The sequence below is a fragment of the Marasmius oreades genome, chromosome 1 (genome assembly GCF_018924745.1).
Source record: "Marasmius oreades isolate 03SP1 chromosome 1, whole genome shotgun sequence".
Classification (NCBI taxonomy): domain Eukaryota; kingdom Fungi; phylum Basidiomycota; class Agaricomycetes; order Agaricales; family Marasmiaceae; genus Marasmius; species Marasmius oreades.
The window spans coordinates 1,336,316-1,360,781 of NC_057323.1; the positions used below are offsets into that span (position 1 = coordinate 1,336,316).

At 45.4% G+C, this 24,466-nt stretch overlaps 4 protein-coding genes across 8 annotated transcripts; 2 read left to right on the forward strand and 2 right to left on the reverse strand.

Annotated features, from left to right (window-relative positions):
* Nucleotides 1–12,282: 12,282 nt before the first annotated feature.
* On the reverse strand, nucleotides 12,283–14,679 carry E1B28_000365 (uncharacterized protein; the record flags this gene model as incomplete). Its single annotated transcript, XM_043146176.1, has 7 exons — nucleotides 12,283–12,371; nucleotides 12,426–12,609; nucleotides 12,693–12,890; nucleotides 12,947–13,403; nucleotides 13,457–13,788; nucleotides 13,879–14,069; nucleotides 14,190–14,679. 7 exons carry the CDS (start codon nucleotides 14,677–14,679, stop codon nucleotides 12,283–12,285), a joined length of 1,941 nt encoding a protein of 646 aa, XP_043014876.1.
* A 1,201-nt stretch (nucleotides 14,680–15,880) lies between these two features.
* E1B28_000366 (uncharacterized protein) lies at nucleotides 15,881–18,614 on the forward strand. Of its 3 annotated transcripts, XM_043146177.1 has the most exons (11): nucleotides 15,881–15,977; nucleotides 16,051–16,166; nucleotides 16,229–16,488; nucleotides 16,547–16,701; nucleotides 16,755–16,861; nucleotides 16,915–17,125; nucleotides 17,189–17,377; nucleotides 17,432–17,841; nucleotides 17,893–17,968; nucleotides 18,025–18,365; nucleotides 18,432–18,587. In XM_043146177.1, the coding sequence occupies exons 3-11, from the start codon at nucleotides 16,292–16,294 to the stop codon at nucleotides 18,516–18,518; spliced, it is 1,773 nt and encodes a 590-aa protein (XP_043014877.1). In that variant the 5' UTR covers nucleotides 15,881–15,977; nucleotides 16,051–16,166; nucleotides 16,229–16,291; the 3' UTR covers nucleotides 18,519–18,587. The 3 variants fall into 3 exon arrangements, with proteins under 3 accessions (XP_043014877.1, XP_043014878.1, XP_043014879.1); XM_043146178.1 differs by having other exon boundaries at nucleotides 15,881–16,166; nucleotides 16,332–16,488; nucleotides 18,432–18,614; XM_043146179.1 differs by having other exon boundaries at nucleotides 15,881–16,176; nucleotides 17,893–18,365; nucleotides 18,432–18,614.
* A 456-nt stretch (nucleotides 18,615–19,070) lies between these two features.
* On the reverse strand, nucleotides 19,071–19,874 carry E1B28_000367 (uncharacterized protein). The gene is made up of 3 exons (XM_043146180.1): nucleotides 19,806–19,874; nucleotides 19,592–19,754; nucleotides 19,071–19,532 (listed from the first exon to the last, which is right to left on the reverse strand). Exons 1-3 carry the CDS (start codon nucleotides 19,806–19,808, stop codon nucleotides 19,186–19,188), a joined length of 513 nt encoding a protein of 170 aa, XP_043014880.1. The 5' UTR covers nucleotides 19,809–19,874; the 3' UTR covers nucleotides 19,071–19,185.
* Nucleotides 19,875–21,572: 1,698 nt separating this feature from the next.
* Nucleotides 21,573–24,069, forward strand: E1B28_000368 (uncharacterized protein). Of its 3 annotated transcripts, XM_043146181.1 has the most exons (9): nucleotides 21,573–21,978; nucleotides 22,029–22,183; nucleotides 22,237–22,343; nucleotides 22,396–22,606; nucleotides 22,663–22,842; nucleotides 22,904–23,313; nucleotides 23,366–23,441; nucleotides 23,500–23,840; nucleotides 23,912–24,069. In XM_043146181.1, exons 1-9 carry the CDS (start codon nucleotides 21,779–21,781, stop codon nucleotides 23,996–23,998), a joined length of 1,767 nt encoding a protein of 588 aa, XP_043014881.1. In that variant the 5' UTR covers nucleotides 21,573–21,778; the 3' UTR covers nucleotides 23,999–24,069. The 3 variants fall into 3 exon arrangements, with proteins under 3 accessions (XP_043014881.1, XP_043014882.1, XP_043014883.1); XM_043146182.1 differs by having other exon boundaries at nucleotides 22,029–22,343; XM_043146183.1 differs by having other exon boundaries at nucleotides 22,029–22,343; nucleotides 22,396–22,842.
* The last annotated feature ends 397 nt before the right edge of the window (nucleotides 24,070–24,466 follow it).

Genomic DNA, 24,466 nt, shown 5'->3' on the forward strand with positions numbered 1-24,466 from the left:
CGAAGACAAAAGAAAGGAAATATGGAACGCACAAGGTTATATGTCGCCCAAGTGGCGAGTTCATCAGCAGAAAGCACCCAGAAAGCTTCGTAACGTTGAGAATTCGCTATCCTTGAGGCAGCAGAAAGGATCGATCCCACTGCAGGAGGGAAGCTTCGATGAAACGAAAACTTGCGGAATTCGAAAGCCAAGCGATCCTAGAGTGCGAAACGCGTCAGAAATGAAACAGAAAGGAAGAGAAAGGGAATTAACACGTACCAGCTCTGTTCCGCAATGCTTGAGAGCACAGAGGAGGAGTCCGTCGCGTGAAAGTTCTTCAGAGGGAGGGAACGTGATTGCGTCGCCGAATGTGCGGTGTATTGTGAACATGGCCTCATTGAAGGATGAAAGATCGCTGAGAGCCGCTGGCGAAAGGCCCAAAAGCGACGAAGAGGAAGACATGGTAGAATAAGGGAGGAAGGAAAGTTGAAAAACGAACCCTTGAACCTTGAAAATATAAAAGGGGCGATCGGCAAACCCCGAATTGACTTAGAAATATTTTGAACATACCTCTCGCGGAAGTAGTGGAGTGGGAAAGTTCTAAATAAGGAAACCTTAGCTACAGATCTTGAAAACGAGTTGATGGCTAACTCGCTAGTGCATAATCAATTCAATTTGATATCGATAACGCTTCTAAGCGAGATATATGAAGGAACCGATTGATGTGGGGACTTAGAGTCCTCGGGAAAGAAATTTTGGACTTCGAGGAGGTCTAATCAACCAAAGAACATTGCGAAACAGGTCGTAGACATTGCGGATTGACTCCGGACAAGGATAATATGGACTGAGGACAGTCCTTTCTTTTGTTAGGGGGAGATATCGCGGATATAATCTACTAGTACCTAAATAAACGCATTTTTAACATTTTTATATATAATATAATCAAAATGGGAACATAATATGAGGATTAGAGCAAGCCCAAGCTGCTAGTCAAAGCACGGGTCTATTTGCGGGTTATCCGAAGTACAGAAAGTACGAAACACCCTATAGATGAGAGTCTTCGACGTTCCGAAACCTGTAGGAACTGATGAAGCAGCCTTTAAAAACCTTCGTTCATTTGGATAGGCCTCGTCTCACTCGCAATTACCTGTAGCAAACATGGGGACACTTGATTTTACTATCAATTTATTGATTTCTTCGATATTGGTTGAAAAGACGGAAACAACTCTTAGAAGTACATCTGGAAGTAACAATCGGACGGATGTAACTATCTAAAGTCCACTTCGGACTTAAGGAACAGAAACAATGCCGGTGGCTGTAACTTACAGCTGGAAACAAGAAAAGGGGCGGATGTCGACGATGTCCGGTCAGAAAGGACATTCTACCAGGAAAGAACCATAGGAACGATCCCTGGAATGTAGATCGAGCAGTTTTGGACTATTCCAGATCGGATAGAACAAGAGAGAACAAGGGAGCACATGGGGACTCGCCTTGGAAACAAAAAGGGGTCAGGATGTATCCACATGCAAATGTCAAAGATATCCGACTCGGAACAGGAATAAAGAAAATATGAGGAAAAGGAATAAGGAATACTATATTCTGGACAGTTTTATATCTAATTGACATGTACTATACCTGATTAAGGGTACTTTGGTATCTCTGAAAGGGATTTCTCTATATTTTCGACTTTTTACCATATCTTCGACGTTTGATTATTATTTATTCGAAAAGGCGTATATAAGGGAGGATGGTAGCAGCAGTATTTTCCCCAGTAACCTACGACAGAAGCCTAAGTGCTTTCACTAGGGGACTCTGGCTCATACTTTGCCCCACTTCTTCGAAGTTGGTGTTTGTATTTGGAAAAGATTGGATTTGAACTTTGAATTTGATTTGAATTTGTTGCCACTTTGGTACTTGGAAACCTTGAACTTGTAGAGTCGCTTTGACTCGAATTTGAATTGAATTTGATAGTTCTATTTGAACTTAGAAAGAATTGAACACCTCCTCGAAGTAGTGAACTTCGTAGAAAGCCTTTGTCATTTTGACTTGTGAACACAGAATTTGAATTTGTTTTGAACCATATAAAGCCGCACCCTTGAAGTCTTATCTTAGAGTTCTCAGTGAACCTTGCTGAGAGCGTCCATTGATACCGACCTCCACAAATCAACTACGCTAATTGCTAGTGTTGGGTTTGGTTTTGCGCACTTCGTGCTTGGAGTGTGTTTTGCTGCACCTAGTAGTAGTTTTTAGTGCCGTTAGCGCACTATCGAGATGGTCCGAAGCAAGGGCTATTCAAAGTGATACAGCCAGAATACTCACAGAGTGGTTTTTTGACGATATCATTAGTAGATGGGGTTGTCCCGAGGAGGTTGTTACGGATAATGCACCACAAATGATTGCTATGGCAAGGTGGCTTACGGACAAATACGGCGTCCGTAGCATTAAGATTTCACCGTACAATTCTCAAGCAAACGGAAAGATAGAGAGAGCGCATTTCGATCTACGGAGCGCGCTTTCGAAAGCCGTAGCTGGAGACCTTGCAAAATGGTACTGGTTTTTGAAGCATATTTTGTGGGCGGATAGAGTAACAACTAGGAAAGACCTAGGTTGCTCCCCCTACTTCTTTGTTACCGGTGCGGAACCTATACTACCGCTTGATATTGTGGAATCTACGTGGCTAGTGAAACTACCCAATAGGTTTCTATCACGAGAAGAGTTAATTGGCTTTCGAGCGCAAGCTCTAGCTAAACATAGAACACATGTAACAGCTATGCGAGATAGAATTACAGAAGAAAAGCGTAGACGCTTGATCAAGTACGAACGGGAATATATACACACTATAAAACCCTTAAACTTTGAACCCGGAGACTTGGTTCAAGTACGGAATACCGCTATTGAAAAGAACTTGGATAGGAAAATGTTCCCTAGATACTTTGGGCCTTGCGTAGTCATTCGACGTACTAAAGGTGGCTCTTATATCTTAGCGGAAATGGATGGAACGTTGCTACGGGGAAAATATGGAGCCTTTCGCATCCTACCTCACGCGGCGCGATACCACATTGACCTTCCTACAGAAATAAAAGATTTAATTCAGCTATCTAAGGATGAGTTAGAAGCCATGGCTAACGAAGATGAACCAACTGAGTACGAACTTGGAGTGGATTACATCTTTGACAAAGCTCAAAACCTGAGGCTGAATGGTAATGCCTCAGCTACGGCAGAAAGTGATAATGAAATTGAGCTACCTAGCGAATCTGAGGATCCAATGGATGATCCAGTAAGAGTTACTAGGTCTGCTAAGAAGAAAGTTAGATTTTCTCAGATCTGACTGAACATATGAAACCGAAAAATCCAGTTAGATTCTAATAAAATCTAACTAGTGCACAAGTATACGAAATGACAGTAATATGAAAAGAGCGGACACCGTTTATCGCTACAGCCAGCCATTGTTAAAAGAGTGATCTACGGAAAGATACACTACTGAATAGACTCCATAGGAGCACCTGCATCCGCCTCAGTAGGCTGGTTTGTAGACCTCTCCTGTACTGAAGTCGACGTAGCTGACTGTTCGACGGAAAGGGCGAGGCGGGAAAGGACTAGCTGATTTGCCTCGACGAGTTTTTCGTAGGCTGCCCGGTACGCTGCTCCTTGGTGAAGGATCGAAAAGGCCGATGCATTGACCTCCGTACGGAGGAGGGTCTGAATGGCGGCGAGGTCGGACGCAGAAAGAGAGTCCATACCAAAATGGGCCGGCATGCTGGCTATGACCTTGAGTACAGAGAGATGCGTAGACTCTCTGCATTTCTTCTCCTCTGTCCAACAAGTTGTCATAAGTGATGCTACGGCCGCGAATAAAGAGAGGACGGTCCCAAGGAGGACACTCACCCTCGGACTTGGGTGTAAGGTCTACGCCTGCCTTATCGATGTGAGCCTTCTTAGCAGGCTTTGCTTCGATCTGCGGAAAGATTAGAAATGATTATATGATGCGAATAACGCGATCTACGGACCTCTTTCTTCTTGGAAATGCGAATTTTCATAGGGTCTTTACCTTTGGTGGCGTCCTTCATCTTGAAGTCGTCATTCTGGTAAAAGGATTGAGCCGTAGATAGGTTTAGATCGAACTGAAGGGCTTACTTTAGTGTTTGCTTCTTCAGTATCAGAGATTTCGATAGTAGCTTCGTTGCGAGAAGAGCTAGCTCCCTACGGCGAAGTCAATATCGAAAATTAGAAAGACTAATAAAATAAGAGCTTACATTCTTGCGCTTGATAGCAGATGCCTTGTTGCGCACAGCGCACATTTCGACGTAGAAGGATTTGGCCTTTGCGAAGTCGACGCTTTTATCGAGGGAGAATTGTTCGATGTCGGCGGTGACCATCTCGACGACGTTGCAATAAAGATCGAACGCGACATCGTCTTTGGCAGACTGGTAGCTTTGGAGCTTGGTCTGAACCTACGGCAGAAGCATTACAATGAAACGGAGATGAAAGAGCGGTGCTGAACGTACCACAATGTCGAGAAGCTGTTTGGTGAACAGCTCGGCGGACAGCTTGTTAGCGTAGGGACGCAACTGGCTGACTTGCTCGACAATCGGAGCAGCACGTTCAACCCAGATTTTGGTGGGAACAAATTCACTACGAGTGGACATGTTTAAATTGAGATGAGAATGTAAGAGTTGAGAATTGGTTACTACGAATGCTGGTAGAGCTGGGTAGTGAAGAACTGACTATCTACGGTCAACCTTTTATACCTTTTACGCTCTACTATCCAGCCGTAGATGACTTTCTCTACCTTATGGACCTAAAGGACTTCCGGATCCAACATCTAGTCAACAGGAGTTGACTGCTCATTTGTTTGGGGGAGAGGTACCTTAGGTTCCTGAAAATTTGACCGTAGATTCAAGTTTGCGATTTGGACACCTACATGAACATACAGGTGTACCTATGGATCCTGAAAAGATAATCATCGCTTAGAAAAACTTATAAGCGAGAACCTACACGAGAGATGCATAGCGATAAGAATGATTGAATAATGTGCTACGGATAGATTCATCTAACTCCGAGCATACAGATACGCGAGCATGGCTGTCAATACTCTAACTTAATCAGTGGAGTTGAAAGTCAAACTCATTTGAACTCAGTTCACGCGGGGTATAAATCAAACAAGCTCTGATTTACTACAAGATATGAAATTAGAAATACAAAAAGAGAATTTAGGCGCCGTAGCGCGTACCAAAATACAAGATAGGAGGACTTATAGTCCAGTACAAGATGAACCAAGAAAAAGCTACAGTAAATGTAAGCTATTGATACAAGATAAGAAGATCAGATGATAAGGCAGAAAAGTCTGTCCTTGAATACAAAAAAAATCGATTCCATAGAAGTCACTACTCTAAGGAACGGTTAGTAATAAGAAAGAACAATAGTTGAAAAAACTACTTACCAAGTAGCCCGCTTCTTGAGCTTGGCCATTTGGCTACGCTTAGCCCAAAACATTTTGCGCTTCAACTTGCGCTTGCTAAGACTTGCGGGGACCTCAATCTCCTCACCGGCGCTCGAATCGTGATCAGTGCTCTACAGAGAAATGGTTAGATATAATCTACGGACCAGTTAGAAGAGAGCTTACCGCTTCTTCCGCTTCGTCATCAATAAGCATAGCAGCCGTAGGCTCGGCCTATCGATTATAAGAAACAGAAATAATATGAGCTAAAGAAAAGACTTACCGGTTCGTCTCCCTCTTCCTCTCTGGCAACTTCGAGCTCTGGCTCAGGAGCGGCTACGGGAACTGAAACCTCTTCAGGTAATGAAGGCAGGGGTTCCTAGAAGAAACGATAAGAAACATAAATTAGAAGATATGAAAGAAGAATTACGAACCATAGATTGAAGAGGAGCAGACTCCTCAGCTTCATCTTCGACAGGAGCGGAGCGTAGATCCTCGGTGGCCACAGGGAGTGAATTTCCAACAATCGGCCAGCCAAGTACCTCACTGAGAGCTTTGACTTGATCTGGGGTCATTTTGAAGTCTTCATCGTCTTGAAGACCCTTCAAAACTTCGACGGGATCTCGACCGGCTGCCCGTAGCATTTGTTGGCTGTCTTGGATGTCTTCCCAGATAAGCCGACCAGAGTTGTAGGCAGCTACTTGAGCCATTCGAAGTTGGTCGAAGGCTTTAAGTTCGCGTTGAAGACGCTGAACGACTTTAGCCAAAACTGAAAAGAATGATTAGAAGTAATCTCTACGGGAGAAAAGAAACTTACGAAGTTTATTGCTGGAAGCGATTTCGAGCTTCTTGGCCCCTGTACGAGATTCATCGGGATCGAAGTATGAACATTTCTGTTTTCCCGAGAAACAGCGTTGGCAGGTTGGCCTACGGCCAGTTTTGCCACTAGGAGCCCAGATTGGGCGACAGTCCGCGTAGCTGAAATATGTGCATCGATTGCACGGAGAGAGATGATCAAACTTGAAGCAAATATGAGAAATGAAAGAATAAATGAAAGAACAGCTATTACTCACAAAGGAGACAGAGCGACCAGCAGCTACTATCGATGCAAAGCTCAATTTTGCTTCGTCGAACTGGAACTGCAAATCCATATCTGTGCTACAGCGTTAGGATGCAATGATATAGCAAAAGAAAGAAAAAGACTTACTGCGAGCTGCTCCAATCCAATGCTCTGGGAAGACATGAGAAGGGGTAGAAGATGTCCAGAGGTCATCTACGGGAACCTCTACATGACTCGAAGTAGTGCCCTTCCTGTTGCTTCGACCCTTGGGTTTAGAAGGCGAAGGAGCAGAAAGAGGTTCAACTGTACGAGCTTCTGAACCCGAAGCTATGGCAGCTATCTGGGTTCTAGAGCGAGTACGGTAAGGCTAAAAAGTTGGAGTCAACAGAGTAGATTAGATGCAGAAATGAGAAGACTTACCCGTGGAGGCGGAGAATCCTCCTCGGATGAGGTGTCTACGAAGGCAACACTTTTCACAAAGGCCTTTGTAGGCTTTGGTCGCTTAGATTGAGAAGGACCGGCCGTAGATGAATCGGGAGCCTAGAATAGATGTTAGAATGACAAATGAAACGAAAAAGAAGAGTACAGTACCTTGCGTTTGCGGGCTGGTTTTGATGGTCCAGCAACCGGAAAGGAAGAACTGCCCTCGGCCCTGGACGAACTAAGAGCAGTGGCCGCTAGGGAGGAACCCATAGCGACCCGGGAGCTTGAAGCTACCCCAGGAAGATCAAGAACGGAGCGAGGAGGAAGCTACGGCCGAAATAATTCTCAGCTTAGTTTTGGAGACGCATAGAAAGAAAACTTACCGTAGGCAAAGGCTCTTCTCTTGGGGCCTGAGGAAGGTAACAAGGAGGAAGGTCTTGATCAAAGTCGAATCTCTACGGGAATGTGAATCGAAAGAAGAAAGATGATATGATAGGAAGGAATAACTCACGCCGTGGACCGCGATAATGTCGGAAGAGTCCGATGGGTGAAACATCCAGTTATCGCTGGGGACTTTCCACTGGATAGCCAACTCAGAGAGAGTGGCGAGCATGGAAAAAGCTGGAGTAATCCACTCGTCGGAAGCAAAGCGAATCATCTGGCGGCGTAGATCATTCTATAGCAGGATTTAGTACAAAAAGAGAGAGAAAAAAATGAAAGAAGGAGAGGCTACGAACCAGAAGACTTGATCTCTTTTGGAACTCTTCAAACATTTCTGGTTCTTCGGTGACTTTCGCGACTAGGCGATTGTGGAGGCTCCCAAACCATTGATGGATTCGCTGGAGGTGGGACTCCAACATGTCAATGATAATCTGAGACGGCGAAGAAGAATCCGGCTCTACGGCCTTTCCCTTGCCCTTGTCTTGTTTTGAAGGCATCAGAAAAGATCTACGGCGTCGCGTTAGTACGTGACACCGTAGAAACACATAAGAAAAGAAACAATCTACGGGCCTCGGAGCAGACTCCGAAGCCTCCGTAGATTGTCCCCACTCACCTTGAGAACATTGAGAACAGTGAGCAAAGAGATAAGAAGAGCGGCGGCGAAGAGCGACCGAAGAGCGGTGGGAGAAGGGAGGAATGAAAATTCCTGCTAAGTCCAACTGCTGCGGTTTTTATAGCCAAATCCAACATATGAACCAGCACATGACCGTAGAACATCGCAGAATGTTGTAGAATATTCCAGATCTACGGAAATTAAAGCCTCGAGGCTGTTGAAATCATCTACGGAATGATGAGGCCATAATTAAGAAATGATGAAAGTAATTAACGACGGAACATTGCATCGTAGGAGTTCTGGCGTGGGAAAATCATTTTGATGTCGGAACATTTCCTTTTTGGGAACATTAGCGCTGGTCAGCGTAGAGCTCGAGCTCAAAATTTCTCTAAGTCAGAGACTTGACGGTTGTACACTAGAGTGTACACCGTAGATAAGATTAAGTAGATTTACGGGCCATTTTGAAGGCTTTTAGTAGAACTACTAAATGAAAAAGCCGTAGATCAATTCGAACGATAGAAGATGATGTTGTGCTCAGTCCGTAGATGGACTGGGGACAGTCCTCTTTTGTTTGGGGAAGATAATGCGACTTAGTTGACTATGCTACAAGGTTCTTTTTGCACTTTAAAACAGTGCTACGGAGCGATATTTATCGTATTAAGAACTAGAGTGAGCCCGAATTGCTAGTTAAAGCTAGTGCCGCTAGTAGGATGTGCCGTAGGCGCAGCTAGACCAGTTAGAGAGACCCGTAGATCGTGTCAGAAAACTGTATGACCGTTCGAAACCTGTAGAACACTATGAGCAGAGGACTTAAGCGGTAATTCACCGAGTTCTACTTTCTACATTCTACTATGCACTGGCATATCAAGGGATTGTACTATTAGAAGACTTGTAGTCTTCACAGAACCGTTCATAGCAGAACTTAACAAAGTCAAAAGACCTTCATACTAGGAGTACCTACTTCTACGGGGGATTTAGTTGACAAGAAATCGGACATTGGACCACACAGACTAGGAGAAATTTGATATGACCGTAGATCGAGTCCCGATCTGAGGAAAAGACAAAAAGACATGATACAGATCCCAGATCACAGATAGAGTACCCAGGAACCAGGCAGGAATGAACAACGGATCTTGGAGTCCACACTGTTCATGTGCTAGGGCGATTCGGAACTCTGGATCCATATGCTGGAACTACTTGGACACACAAAGTCCATATGATTTGATAACGTCGAAATACAGGATAAGGTCCGTAGGCAGGAAATACCATATGGTACGCCTATGTAGGTCCATTCTACATGCTGAAACAAGAATGAAGAACGGTCCAGATTGGTCCAAAACATATGATTCGAATACGGAAAAGCTCCGTAGACAAGATTCTGCACATGTAGCAGTCCCTAGCGATAAGACTCCGCATGGATTCGTAGCTACAGTGCATTATTTTTAGAGATGAAACAAGTAGAGATAGGATTACAAAGCTAGCGTAGAAGTAGTATAAAAGCAGCTCATGTATCCGTAGATAAAAAAGTACTACCCGTGCGTAGGAAAGTCCTGAGTGGGTTGCCCGTGAGTAACTGCTCTTGACACCAATAGAGAGAGATTTGCCCTGTCATTGTGCAGTGATAAGATAAGATTTGATTTGAACTATACGAGACCGTCGAGGTCAAAACTAGAGAACTATCCGTCCGTAGGCCGCCGAGGTCTTGATTACTGTTTCGTGATCCGTCGAGGGTCTTAGCGTTCGTGTCCGCCGAGGACTTAGTTTTCGTGTCCGTCGAGGGCAATAGTCTCCAATCGTTTGAATTAGTCTTACCGTAGACGAAATTCATAGTCCCACTTAGTCCACTGGACAATAAACAGAGCCCCTACAAACCCTAGAGTCCCCGTAGCTGTGGTGTTTTACACTTGCAGTTACACATTGATTTCATAAGAACTTCATATGATATTGAGACTGTGATCTTGTGCGTAACCTTTGCCAAGCAGTCCACCCTTGCAATCTTTCCTGGTGTGTAGAGTTATTGATAGACTTTACACGGAGGTTTACTAGTTTTTGGGTTGATTTGGTGTTGGTGCTACTCCCGTAGCTCTGATATTAGGTTGACTCTTGAGTGGTATACTTCGCCCATTAGCGGCATAGCTCTAGAAGCCTTGTATAACATGCATCTTTGTGTACTGAGTGAGCCTTTGTCTATGAGAAGAAAGGCAAACATACATTCTGGTATTTGCAGCGCCAACTCGATACCAAAAAGCTCCTCTCCAAACCATCAACACAAGTTATCCGCCTCCCGCTGTAGTCGCACTCGCTCCTTGTGACATTGCTTGTGATGCAGCATTGCGCGTATACCACGACAGACCTTGTCATCAACAAGCCATCTGGGACTGGATTGCATATCAGATGGTTCAATCCAAACATCTTCCCATAGATGTGATGTTTCGGGATCGCGAAGAGAGTCGAGGTCCGTAGACAACTCTTTTGGCGCCGGAATAGTGTAGTGGCTCTGGTGTAGTTTTTGTAGGGTTGCACAATACCAATTATACTTGTATATACTGTTCAGGAGGGCAGGTTTGCGCTTGGCGATAGACTTGCGCGTTATCTGATGGAGCTTTGTGCCTGCAGGAATATCAAGTCAAGTGTGTGCAGATAATAACGTTGCGATAACTCACTAATAGCCGCATTGCATCCCCCAACAGCTGAATCCACTCGATCCCATTCAAAGAAGGAGCCAACTGCATTTCTACGTATGTGGATCTTGAGGTCACGAGCCAGGATGAGATTTTGCAGGAACTCCAAAGAAACTCTGCGCAGATCACGAAATTCTTCTGGAAGATTAAGCAAAAGGTAAAGTTCTTCCGCCTGGGTCTTGAGGGTACTATAGGTTTTCTCCAGGGTCGAGATGAGGGAGAGGGCAATATGCGAAGCGGACGGCAAAATCCTGATTGCAGCCTTTGTGCTCGCAATACTCGCTAACGGCACTAACAACTACTACTAGGTGCAGCAAAACACACTCCAAGCACGAAGTGCGCAAAACCAAACCCAACACTAGCAATTAGCATAGTTGATTTGTGGAGGTCGGTATCAATGGACGCTCTCAGCAAGGTTCACTGAGAACTCTAAGATAAGACTTCAAGGGTAGGGCTTTATATGGTTCAAAACAAATTCAAATTCTGTGTTCGCAAGTCAAAATGACAAAGGCTTTCTACGAAGTTCACTACTTCGAGGAGGTGTTCAATTCTTTCTAAGTTCAAATAGAACTATCAAATTCAATTCAAATTCGAGTCAAAGCGACTCTACAAGTTCAAAGTTTCCAAGTACCAAAGTGGCAACAAATTCAAATCAAATTCAAAGTTCAAATCCAATCTTTTCCAAATACAAACACCAACTTCGAAGAAGTGGGGCAAAGTATGAGCCAGAGTCCCCTAGTGAAAGCACTTAGGCTTCTGTCGTAGGTTACTGGGGCAAATACTGCTGCTACCATCCTCCCTTATATACGCCTTTTCGAATAAATAATAATCAAACGTCGAAGATATGGTAAAAAGTTGAAAATATAGAGAAATCCCTTTCAGAGATACCAAAGTACCCTTAATCAGGTATAGTACATGTCAATTAGATATAAACTGTCCAGAATATAGTATTCCTTATTCCTTTTCCTCATATTTTCTTTATTCCTGTTCCGAGTCGGATATCTTTGACATTTGCATGTGGATACATCCTGACCCCTTTTTGTTTCCAAGGCGAGTCCCCATGTGCTCCCTTGTTCTCTCTTGTTCTATCCGATCTGGAATAGTCCAAAACTGCTCGATCTACATTCCAGGGATCGTTCCTATGGTTCTTTCCTGGTAGAATGTCCTTTCTGACCGGACATCGTCGACATCCGCCCCTTTTCTTGTTTCCAGCTGTAAGTTACAGCCACCGGCATTGTTTCTGTTCCTTAAGTCCGAAGTGGACTTTAGATAGTTACATCCGTCCAATTGTTACTTCCAGATGTACTTCTAAGAGTTGTTTCCGTCTTTTCAACCAATATCGAAGAAATCAATAAATTGATAGTAAAATCAAGTGTCCCCATGTTTGCTACAGGTAATTGCGAGTGAGACGAGGCCTATCCAAATGAACGAAGGTTTTTAAAGGCTGCTTCATCAGTTCCTACAGGTTTCGGAACGTCGAAGACTCTCATCTATAGGGTGTTTCGTACTTTCTGTACTTCGGATAACCCGCAAATAGACCCGTGCTTTGACTAGCAGCTTGGGCTTGCTCTAATCCTCATATTATGTTCCCATTTTGATTATATTATATATAAAATGTTAAAAATGCGTTTATTTAGGTACTAGTAGATTATATCCGCGATATCGCTTCGACAGCCTCGATTTTGCTTTGGAGTTGAAACACCTTGTTGAGTTGCTTCTTGAGGCGTGATGGAGCATCTTAGATGTCCGTCAATCGACCATCCTGTCAATAAATCAAAAGAACGAACTCACGGGCACGAACAGACATCTGAGCCTCATGCTGTAACCTCCACTGCTCCTGGAGTACATCCATTGGTATACCATCACTTGCGAAAGTCTGCGAAGCCTCAATCTCCTTCTTGTGGATATTGTTATGAAGCCGGTGATGTTGCCATGTGCCCAGAGAGTCCCGAAGGTCCCTGGCTATACAATCCAGCTGCCGGTCAAGTAACCAGAGCCTTCATGAGTTCTGGGGCACTGGTCAACATAATAGAGATTTGGAGATGAAATGTAACATACCGATGAATGATGTTCAATCCCTATTAACCCTCGTAGTCGTGACCACAATCTCTCTGTGCCCTCACCATCTGTCAACCCGAGTCCTTTCCGTAGGCGAGGATTGAATGTTAACTGGCACGTCCATTGGTGCCCATATGTGTGCATCATGCTTGTGGCGAGCTGAAGCCTTGCCATGTATTGTTCTGGTAATAGGTCGTACTGTTGAGGTGCAATGTTATTAGTATTCTTTCAATGGAGATTATGAGAGAACTCACCGTGGAAAGGCTACGATCGAGAACGCAGCCAATATCATAGAGACCGACCACAGTTGCTCCCTTCGGTATCATAGTGAAAAGAGCTTCGAGTAACGCAACAGAATATCTCTGCTGTTCGCCGGGGGTATTGATGGATGCGACAAAAATGGGGATATCGTGCCTACAGACTAAGGCCATTAAACCATTTTCGTCATATACATCCTGAGTCCTCTTCTTCTCGCCATCACCCCGTGCAGCCTGATAAGACTCAGTACATGCATCGATGGCCTCATCGGGAACCTTGGGCATGCGAGCCTTTGCTGGTTTACTTCGTGCCTGCTCAATTCGATCGCCTACGGCGTTCACAAAATCCTTGGAAAGAAAACGCTGTGACGTATGGAAGGGTATTCCCTTGCCCGCCAACTTCAGGTGCCGGCGGTAAAGGTTTCCGTCGAGGGCAACATGAATGTCGCCGCCCCTAGGTGTAAATCATATTTAGCATTGAAATCAAAAAGTGAACCGACCACCTACTCGTTAAATGATCTTCCGAACTCTCGGCCACCAAAACAAGCCGGGCATAGTTGTTGCAAAAGCGATGTACATTCCCCAGGTGCCAGCATGGCCGGGAGCTTTTCTGCCGCGTTGATAGTGGAGGATGGCTCGGCTGTTGTGGTGGGTAACGAAGTTGACGGTGCTGAGGCTGGGGGATCTGTGGGTAATGGTGTAGAAACAGTGGTTGGAATGCTTCGCCTGCAGCCCTGCACTATACTTTCCAGACGCCGCTCATCCAAAACGAGAAGGCAATCATACCACTGCACCACCTGGCCCAACCCCCTCTGTATCGGATCTTGCAGTGCCTCACCCTAGAGCAGGGGTTAGTGAAGAACGACATGAAGGGCGGAACAGGGATCCACAGAACAACTGAGTAGTTGAAAGCCGCGGTTTTTATATACCCTGTCAAGAGCACCCGCCAGCGCATGAACTGCATTGCTTGACTTCTCACACAGCGCGCAATAAAGGTCAAGAAGCACTATCTTGAAGGCCACCCAAGGTTGGGAAGGAGATGCCGGAAAGAAGCCATGTTCGACGAGTGTTTGGTGGAGATCCCTGCATTTGCAGTAGGGGACGTTAATCTCTCGATAATCTAATTTGGTTAATGTCAGTCATGTCGTGAATGCTAAATGAATAAGGGAGAAAAGCATATGGTCGTAATGGTAACACTGAACTTTAGAACGATGAATCTTGCAACTGCCATTTGACCAACACAACTGCTCAATTTCCTCAAAGTGGTGGTCAAATCTTCCAGTTGTCCGATTCCTGTATGCAAGCAGAGGCTCCAGCAAGCCAGGAAGTAGCCCTTTCCACCGGCTATCCAACTTTTTTGCATCCAGCTTAGCACCAGACTCCACATTTACAGGTAAGTGTTCCGAGGGGGGTGCTTGCACAGAAGGTGAAGTATCAAAATCTCCCTGACAACTGGCTTCCATATCTACCGACGTATCCTGAGCCACTGGGGAATTCTCGACGTCCATCCGCGTGTCTTCATGGTTGTCTGGCATTTGCAGGGCTGGGGTTGTGTCGGCTGTTGACGATGACGATGAGCCTCCAACACGCTGAAGAAGCGCTTCCAATTTCTTTTCGAGCTGGAGTTTTCGTTCCCTTTGGCCTGGAATATGAACGTATGTATTGGCCTTGACCTTGTTCTTCTTTATTGGGCTTCGATAAAGCACATTGGATAACTGGTGCGACCTCATAGCGCGACAACGAGGGAAAGAAACGCGTTGTATGGCATTATTTTCTTGATACTACAGCGTGATGTGGCGTGAATAGTATTGGGTAGCAGCTGGGTAGCGACGAGGAAGCACGAGAAGCCATAACAGTGAGTGTATGTAATGCAGGAGCTAGACCTCTCAGATCCGTTTCCCACACGACTATAATCGGGTCTGTCAGGGGGGTACGTAACCTGTCATGCTCCTGCCTAAGGTGCGAAGGCTAGTGCACCCGCGATTAGGTCCCACGAGTTTTTAGCAAAGCATATTAGCATGAGACGTGTCGAACCTTTTTAGCGTAGCATATTAGCATTGCTAATTAGCTACTAATTAGCAAAAAAATTTGAGGGAGAAATTTTCATTAAATTAGGCCCTTTTCGGCTCTACACCGACTCTACGCTGCTATAATTTATGGTACAAATGACATCCAATCGTTTTCTGCAGGTATAGCATCCTCCATGGTGATTTATTGCCCCACATCCTTCACCCATTCGTCACTGATAGACCAGGAAACAACCAGGAAAGAAGTTGAGAGTGGAGGGTCTCCATTTCCGAGTATAATGGGATGGCATTTGGTAGGTTCCTCATTAGAACTTTTAGCCTGTGGAGGTCTCTTGCCTTCTCGACTTCCATTTGTTGAGTTTGAACGCAAGAAAGTACCAGCAAAGTCCGAGAGACGCGTTCTGAACGCGACAAGATTTAACACTGCCACTCACATGTGACACCTCCACGTCATGGAATTGAAAGTGTGAGCAAATTTTCTCAAAACTACTTAAAGAATGTTTCTACATCTAAAGGAGCACTGTGAACCCTAATTAGCGTCAAATATTTGGGGGTTCTAAGGATACTGCTAATTAGCATTGCTAATAACTTTGACCTAATCGCGGGTGCACTATCGAAGGCGCATGCATTCTGTACTGACAACCCGAGAATCGACTGAAGAGGTTTGTTAGTCGTCGAATAAAAATTGAGCACAGTTCTCAAGGCAGGATCGAATGGCTGTTGTGTCAGTGAGAGAGGAGTTCCACAAGCAGTACAGCTGTTCAACGAAGTAGAAAATTAAGAACCTTGGAACATTAGTGGAGGTCGACGCGTACTTACCCTGATAACATAACGAAGAACGCGGCATGCGTGGGAGCCGGATCAATGAGCCGCACGGTCCGATTTCAAACGAGCACTTGCAGGAAGCAAATCAACCTATCAAGCTCGGGCAAGAATTCTATCACAGGGAAAGACCGCTTTACTGGACGCCACCGGGAGTCGAGTATTGGCGAGTGACTCAGGTGCTGTCAATGCCATCTGTTCTGCATCTGTATTCGCGGAATGTAGAGCATCCGTGACATTGAAATTTGACAGGGAAAATAGGACCAGGCGTTTTCAGAACAAACGCCGAAGACCTAAAACAAGAGGCAATTCAAAAGAAATTCAAATGCTGTGTGACAACCACAACGACCTTTAAGTTTCTGTAGCATGTTAGTACATGTGAGTTACGACATTTTTGCGTAGCTTATCATACTTATAGGCTTCTCTTCAGTCCGATTTTTTGCTGTGGAGCAACCTCCGTTCTACGAATACATAGAGCTCGCCAGACCCTATAATGCTTTGGTCCGCCCTCTTCTTACTCTCACTCCTGCCAGGTCTGTCGCATGGTATCCTTCTCGAGAAGTTTCAAGACCTCAAGCGGAACAAGTTCGACTTCGTTGTCATTGGTGGGGGAAATGCAGGAAACACGGTTGCGAATCGCCTGACGGAGAATCCGGACTATCATGTTCTTGTGCTGGAAGCTGGTGGATCGTACGTTATCTATCATCTTTCGTTCAATTCGTGAACTTCAATCAATATCCTTCGGTAGAAATGAAAACGTCTTATTGTCCATGGTTCCAAAATTCTGCGTCGAGACAATTGGAAGTGCAATAGACTGGAACTACACTGCTCAAGGTGGTCCAGTTTTGAATAGGGATATGGACTACCCCAGAGGTTTCATCCTCGGCGGAAGCAGCTCAGTCAGTAGGTACATCTCAATTGCGTGCTTGGTTTCCCCCCTACATATCGTCCCATAGATTGCATGATATACACCCGTGGAACAAGAGAAGACTGGGACCGATATGCCAACGTAACCGGTGATTCTGGGTGGTCCTGGGACAACATTCAACCATACGTACGAAAGGCAAGCATCACTTCCGGGAACCTACCTACATCGTGTTACAGCTTTTGATACAGAACGAACGTTTCACTCCTCCATTTGATGGACACAACACAACTGGGGAGTTCGACCCATCAGTTCATAGTTTCGATGGAATGAACTCTGTTACTCTTTCTGGGCTTCGCCATCAGCTAGATACACAGGTCATCCAAGCTAGCAAGGCAGTGGGAAACGATTCGGATTTCCGATTTGTTCTCGACATGAACTCTGGCAACCATCTTGGAATCGGTGAGCTGCTACATCATACACGATCCCTCAATTTCTTTTAAGTCCCGATTATTTGGTGTGCAGGCTTCGGGCAATCAACTGTACTCAATGGAACCAGGAGCAGCTCTGCCACATCATATCTAGGACCCCAATACATCAACCGCCCCAATCTTCATGTTCTGTTGCATGCCCATGTTACGCGTATCTTGTCGACAGGAACAGCAAAGAATGACCTCACCTTTCAGGGCGTCGAACTGTCTCAAGATTCTGGAGGTATGTCATCAGCCGCTCAGTACTCCTTCACGACTAAGCTGACATGCCATAAAGCAACGGTCCATACAGTCAGTGCAACAAAGGAGGTCGTACTGTCCGCCGGCTCCATCGCAACGCCTCAGATTCTTATGAACTCGGGCATAGGGGATCGCAAAACATTGACGAATTTGGGTATTCAAACGGTGCACCACTTACCATCTGTCGGTCAAAATCTGACTGAACAACCTCTCCTTTCGTACAACTGGGTGGTCACCGCCAATGATACCGATTCGGAGGCTGCAAGAAACGCCACTCTTGCTGCAGAACAATTAAAGCAGTGGAATGACACGAGATCAGGTCCTCTAGCTAATGCTCCTGGATTGGACTTAGGGTGGTTCCGATTACCAGCGAACGCGTCGATCTTTGAGGAATTTGAGGACCCTTCTCCTGGACCTAATACTGCACACATTGAGATTCAGTTTGTGGTGGGTGCACTCCAACCCGTGGCTCAAATTCAACCCTAACTCTCTTCACAGAATGGAGGCTTTTCTCTAGAGACCCCTCTGCCAAACTTGATAGGCGCAAATCCTGCCCTCCTTTGCCCCACTTCTCGTATGTCGCATAGCTTCTCTTCGTGACTTAATTTTCTACTATGATAACACTCACAGGTGGCTTCGTCGCCCTTAACACGTCGAACCCATTTGACCACCCCATCATCAATCTGAACCTATTCGGTTCAGAATTTGATCTCTTCGCGATGCGTGAAGGCATCCGAAACATCCGTCGATTCATGACATCCCCATCATTCGATGGGTTTATCGTCTCTGGTGGTATCAATGGGACGACTGACGAGGAGTTGGATAAACTCATCATAGCCAACGTTGGGTCTGCAGCTCACCCGACAGGGACTGCTATGATGACGTCCCGAGATGCTGACTGGGGCGTCGTGGATCCGGATTTGAAAGTGAAAGGTGTTCGAGGACTTAGAGTCGTGGATGCTTCCGTTCTGGTACGTCCACGTTCTCTTTATCAAGTGCTCCGACTCGCTGACTTTTTGTGGGAAAACACTTTATAGCCATTTAACCCAACAGCACATACCCAAGTGCCTGTGTACATCGTCGCTGAACGGGCAGCGGACTTGATCAAAGCTACGTGGGATTAAAATCGCAGAGTCACGGTATCTTTCATCTGTGTTTCATTTTAATGGCAATGAATCTAGTTCTGTGATATAAGCAATGTTCGACGCTGGCTCGGGCCCATTCAAAGCTTCTCTTTGCTGCGGAGAAAATTTACTGCCTCTGTTCTCACATGGGATCAACCCTCCCGGACCAGAGACACCTAAACGCGTGAATTTCCATAGAGCTGGAGTCCCTATAATGTTCTGGTCGGCCTCGTTTTACTTTCACTGAGTGTTTTCCTACCGCGTCTTTCGCATTGCATCCTCCTCGACTTCCTCGTCATCGGTGGGGGCACTGTAGGAAATGCCGTTGCGTACCGCCTAACAGTGCAACCGGACTACCTATCAAGCACCATCTGCTCTTACTCAAAAATTCAGTCTCAACTTCAACTGATATGGTAGTAGGTGAACGTACTTGGAGACACCGTATACATTGTCAACGAGATGACACAGCTCGCAAAAGAGCCCAAGGAAAGCTAAGATTTTTGAGACTGTCTCGGACGTGAACCGTGTTCAACCAGATATGTGGGGTTCGATGTCGTATAGAATCCATAGATCGAAGCATTTATTCATTGGTGGCAGATACAAGTACAAGTACAATTATCAAGTATAGCACTAGAATATGTCACTTACCTTCAATCGCCCACGCCATTCACCCGATCGGCGGTCCAACACGTACACCTTCTCTTTCCAACCTCTCCTTATCCTCTTCCTTCGCACCCAACAAAGTCAACAACTCATCCTTACTCATCTTTCCGTCTCTTCCTTGGTCTTTCGCAAACATGTACACAGCCTCGATAGCGTTCGGCTTTCCCAACCTGACGTCTGCCTTGTGGTCGAACAGAAGTTTCACGAGATCGTGATGGCCTTTAAAGACAGCACCAGAGATGATGGATTGGCCTTGGTCGTTCAAGCGATTAGGATCGGCGCCGTGAGCCAAGAGATCGCGTGCAAGAGGTAGATGACCAGCATAGACGGAGATCATTAGAAGGGTGTTGCCTGGGTAAAGGTCTAGTTCAACAGCATGAACTCGGCGGGGGAAAATATTATCTTCGAACCTTGATGATTCGTCAAGTTGACGGGTAATCCAGCTTCGACGACCGGAATAATCGACTGGTCTCCCTTCCGAGCTGCGTCAAAAACTCTTGCAGCGAAATCTAAGGTCTCTTGAGGAAGGTCCTCTGGGGTTATATTCACTGCTTGTGCTGCGACTTGTTCGGCCTAGGCAATAATGAATCCATGTAAATAGGAAGAATTACTTCGCAGGCATACCATTTTACTGTTGAAGTGGTTTGCGTGTGGGAAGGTTATCACCGCGGTAGTACTAGTAGTTAAGGAGGGGGACACATTGGGTAGTATGTCCGATCCGTTGACCCCCATTTTGGTCCATTTTTGGTACATACTTTTGGGTCAATTTGGGCAGGTATTTGGTACATTTGGATCGGGTACTGTCATCGACCCTGAAGTCGGAAAAGTGTAATATAGTGAGTGCTAGGCTAGGTTTTTGAGCAGATACACTATCAAAAAAGAAGGAGCGGGGTCTTATATGCACGCCTGACAATTTTCATGACGGGGGATGGGTTCCTCACTGAGTTGTGGCAGTAGCACAATGAGGGGTCAGTTTTCCGACCAAAAATCGAAGCGTGAGAATATTTCCTAATCAGGAAATCGGCCACTGCAGCACAAGTACTCATCAACCTCTTGCCGTTCTTGGTATGTTACAACCACAACATACTTCTCCATCTCACAGACACCCAGGACTACACCTATAACCATCTTACAAGTCCATGGAGTCAGGTTTATATAATACACTCAGTTTTTTTCCTGTCATTCTGACCCTAGATTGTAGTGACTACTTCAGGTTCAGCTGGACATGCCATGGGCAGGGCTCTCAGCACAGTTATATATACCTATCAGGCTACCAGAATCTATTATCCTTGGATTTTTATGATTTTTTTTGAGTCTACACAGCCCATACCTGCAAATATCCTAGATTTTTGTGTTTTACACCCAAAAATTGTTTCTAGAGGGGAGGAAACATTCCTGTCAGATCTCAGATGATCTTCATTTGCTCCCCTTAGGACCCAACAATGAATTGTAATAGATTTCGGTGCCACCAGTCCACTCTGAATGTACCTAAATGAGGAAAAACTACCAAATTAAGGTCGTCCTCCCACAAGGACAGCCTCTATCAATGCAGCTTGCAACAAGAGCATTTAAAATGAATTTATAGGTCCCAGGTGCTCAAACAAAACTCTTATATACGAGATATTGACGATTCTTGGATGATTCATCAATGTGTATGATCGTGTCACATGTAATCACGTTGCCGGCCCGCGATTTCCGACTTCGCCGTGGGGCCACGTTTTCGACACCCCCTCATTAAAAAATTCATATCTCAACAGCATCACACCCTACCCACACGAAAATTGGCAGGCATATACCTCAAAAGGTATTCTATGCAACTGCATTGTATTTATAGGTTCTGGTATGTATTTTCTTAATTATATAAATATTTCTCCTTAGATTGCCGACTTCGGGGGCGATGACAGTAGTTGAATTTTGGTCCATTTTGTGTACATAACCGATACAACCTCGTATCTACCGTACCTGATTATTTTAAGGGTACTATATTGCAGAAGAATCGAAATAAACACTAAGAACAATTGGAGGAGCTAATCTGACTCGCCCTCTCTGTCTTCAGAGCCAAACTCGTAAGGTATGTTACTCTTGCGAGGCGTCCGAGCCCTCGCACAGAACAGATCCTGGTGCGTGGTTGCATGGTGGACATTGTGGTGAGAAAGTGAAAGGTAGCACTCAGGTTGAAAACAAACCCAAGGGCATATAAATCCGGTACCCAGGACAACCCCGATTTTTGGTACATACGGATCGGACTTGGCTACCGACGAGCCCATTTACGCACATTAGGGATCGTAGGTGGTACTCAATTTGGGTCGTTTTAGGTACACTAGGATCGGAGTGTCGGCCAAAATGAGACCCGTTTTTGGTACATCCCGGATAGGACCGTCCAGTGTATATGCCCCCCTCCTAGGAGTTGTCAGCGGACTTCGCCGTGTTTAAAATACAGTGAACACCCATCATAGGACCATGCCTTATGAATCGTATTCTATAGGCTTATGTCGGTCTCTATTCACTATTGTAACCTTCGTTCTCACCAATGGGATACTTTAACCACCCCAAAGATGTCGATACTCACGAATCCATAGAACTCGAAAGACTCTACAATGTTCCAGTGGTCTGCCCTCGTTTTACTCTTACTCCTGCCACAACTTTCGCATGGTATCCTTCTCGAAAAGTTCAACGACCTCAAGCGGGACAAGTTCGACTTTGTTATCATTGGTGGGGGAACTGCGGGAAACACAGTTGCGAATCGCCTGACAGAGAATCCGGACCATCATGTTCTTGTGCTGGAAGCTGGTGGATCGTACGTTCTACCATCATTCACTTGATTCATGAATTAATGTTCTTTTGTAGGAACGAAAATGTCTTATTGTCTATCGTTCCAGATTTTTGTGTTAAGACACTTGGAAGTGCGATAGACTGGAATTACGTCGCTCAATCTGGTCCTGCTGTTAATAGGGATATGGAGTATCCTAGAGGTTTCATCCTCGGCGGAAGCAGCTCAATCAGTAGGCACATCTTAACAGTGTGGTTGACTTTCCCCCTACATGTCGTCCAATAGATTGCATGGTATACACCCGTGGAACAAGAGAAGACTGGGATCGATATGCCAACGTAACCGGTGATTCTGGGTGGTCCTGGGACAACATTCAACCATATGTACGGAAAGTAAGCATCACTCTCGAAAACCTGCCCACATCGTGTGACAACTTTGATACAGAACGAACGTTTCACTCCTCCAGTCGATGGACACAACACGACTGAGGAATTCGACCCATCAGTTCATAGTTTCGATGGAATGAACTCTGTTACTCTTTCTGGGTTTCGCCATGAGGTAGATACACGCGTCATCCAAGCTAGCAAAGCGATGGGAAACGATTCAGACTTCCGATTTGTTCTTGACATGAATTCCGGCAATCACCTTGGAATCGGTGAGCTGCTACATCCATGATCCTTTCATCTTTGGTCCATATTATCTGGTATGTAGGTTTCGGGCAATCAACTGTGCTCAATGGAACCAGGAGCAGCTCTGCCACATCATATCTAGGACCCCAATTCATCAACCGCCCCAACCTTCATGTTCTGTTGCATGCCCATGTTACGCGTATCTTGTCGACAGCAAAGAATCTCACCTTCCGAGGCGTCGAACTGTCTCAAGATTCTGGAGGTATGTCATCAGCCGCCGAGGCTCAGTACTCTTTCACGACCTAAGCTGACATGCCATAAAGCAACGGTCCATACAGTCAGTGCAACAAAGGAAGTCATACTATCCGCTGGCTCCATCGCAACGCCCCAGATTCTTATGAACTCGGGCATAGGGGATCGCAAAACGTTAACGAATTTGGGTATTCAAACTGTGCACCACTTACCATCTGTCGGTCAAAATCTGACTGAACAACCTCTCCTTTCGTACAACTGGGTGGTCACCGCCAATGATACCGAGGAGGAAGCTACAAGAAACGTCACTCTTGCTGCAGAACAATTAAAGCAGTGGAATGACACGAGGTCGGGTCCTTTGGTTGATGCTCCTGGATTGAACCTAGGGTGGTTCCGACTGCCTGCGAATGCGTCGATCTTTGAGGAATTTGAGGACCCTTCTCCTGGACCCAACACTGCACACATTGAGATTCAGTTTGTGGTACGTGCCTCCAACCCGTCGCTCAAATTCCAACCCCTAACTTTCTTCACAGAATGGAGGTTTTACTCCGGAGAACCCTCCGCCTAACTTGATAGGCACAAATCCTACCCTTCTTTGCCCCACCTCTCGTATGTCGGATAACTTCCTCCGATGGCTTATTCTACTTAATAACAATAACGTTCACAGGTGGTTTCGTCACACTTAACACGTCGAACCCATTTAACCATCCTATCATCAATTTGAACCTAGTCGGTACAGAATTCGATCTCTTCGCGATGCGTGAAGGTATTCGAAACACCCGGCGATTCATGGCATCTCCATCATTCGATGGGTTTATCGTATCTAGTACTATTAACGCGACAACGGATGATGAACTGGATGAATACATCAAAGCCAACGTCGGCGTTGCAGAACACCCGACAGGGACTGCTATGATGACGTCCCGAGATGCTGACTGGGGCGTTGTGGATCCGGATTTGAAGGTGAAAGGTGTTCGAGGACTTAGAGTTGTGGACGCTTCTGTTTTGGTACTTTCAAAGATTTCCCTCAATTATTGGCGGTTTACTGAACTTGCTTTCTTTCTTTTTTTTCTTTCTAGCCATTTGTCCCGGCAGGACATACACAAGTGCCAACGTACATCATTGCTGAACGGGCAGCGGACTTGATCAAAACTACGTGGGATTGAAGAGTCCGAAAATGAACCAAAGCTTGACTTGTATTTTCGTAATTTTATAAAGAGTCCGACCTTGCTGGGCCATTTCGCCATTCTGAACTTCTTTGAGACTTGTTATGTTTTTACCGATCTTACCGCTCTTCAGTACCTCCAAGGTACGAACATATGGCTCCGCCAATCAAGAAGTGGAGTCGGTAACCACTCGATCCCGCATAATGACGATAGCCTTGATCTCACTTTCCCTCGTTAGGACGGCATCGAATCTATTCAGAAGGAGAAAAACAATCGGTAACATGAGGAAGTAAGTGGGAATAATGTTAGACATTGGCAATTAAGGTAAAAGACAAAATGTCCATGATACTAATACGCTATAATGATGATCATAACAAGAGGGACAGAGAGAGGGTATTACAATAAAGATACTACCTAGTGTGGTAAAATAACTAAAAAGTAAAAAAAAAAAAAAAAAACCAATAAAAA

Bases quoted from the DNA above. Each gene is read 5' to 3' on its own strand.
- E1B28_000367 (XM_043146180.1), bottom strand. The intron at 19,533-19,591 runs GTTCGAAGATAA...ACCTTTACCCAG, and splicing joins CAACTTGACGAATCATCAAG to GCAACACCCTTCTAATGATC.
- E1B28_000368 (XM_043146181.1), top strand. From the start codon at position 21,779: ATGTTCCAGTGGTCTGCCCTCGTTTTACTCTTACTCCTGCCACAACTT. The intron at 21,979-22,028 runs GTACGTTCTACC...GTTCTTTTGTAG, and splicing joins GTGCTGGAAGCTGGTGGATC to GAACGAAAATGTCTTATTGT. The intron at 23,841-23,911 runs GTACTTTCAAAG...TTTTCTTTCTAG, and splicing joins TTGTGGACGCTTCTGTTTTG to CCATTTGTCCCGGCAGGACA.
- E1B28_000366 (XM_043146177.1), top strand. From the start codon at position 16,292: ATGCTTTGGTCCGCCCTCTTCTTACTCTCACTCCTGCCAGGTCTGTCG. The intron at 16,862-16,914 runs GCAAGCATCACT...CTTTTGATACAG, and splicing joins TTCAACCATACGTACGAAAG to AACGAACGTTTCACTCCTCC. The intron at 17,842-17,892 runs GTGGGTGCACTC...CTCTCTTCACAG, and splicing joins ACATTGAGATTCAGTTTGTG to AATGGAGGCTTTTCTCTAGA.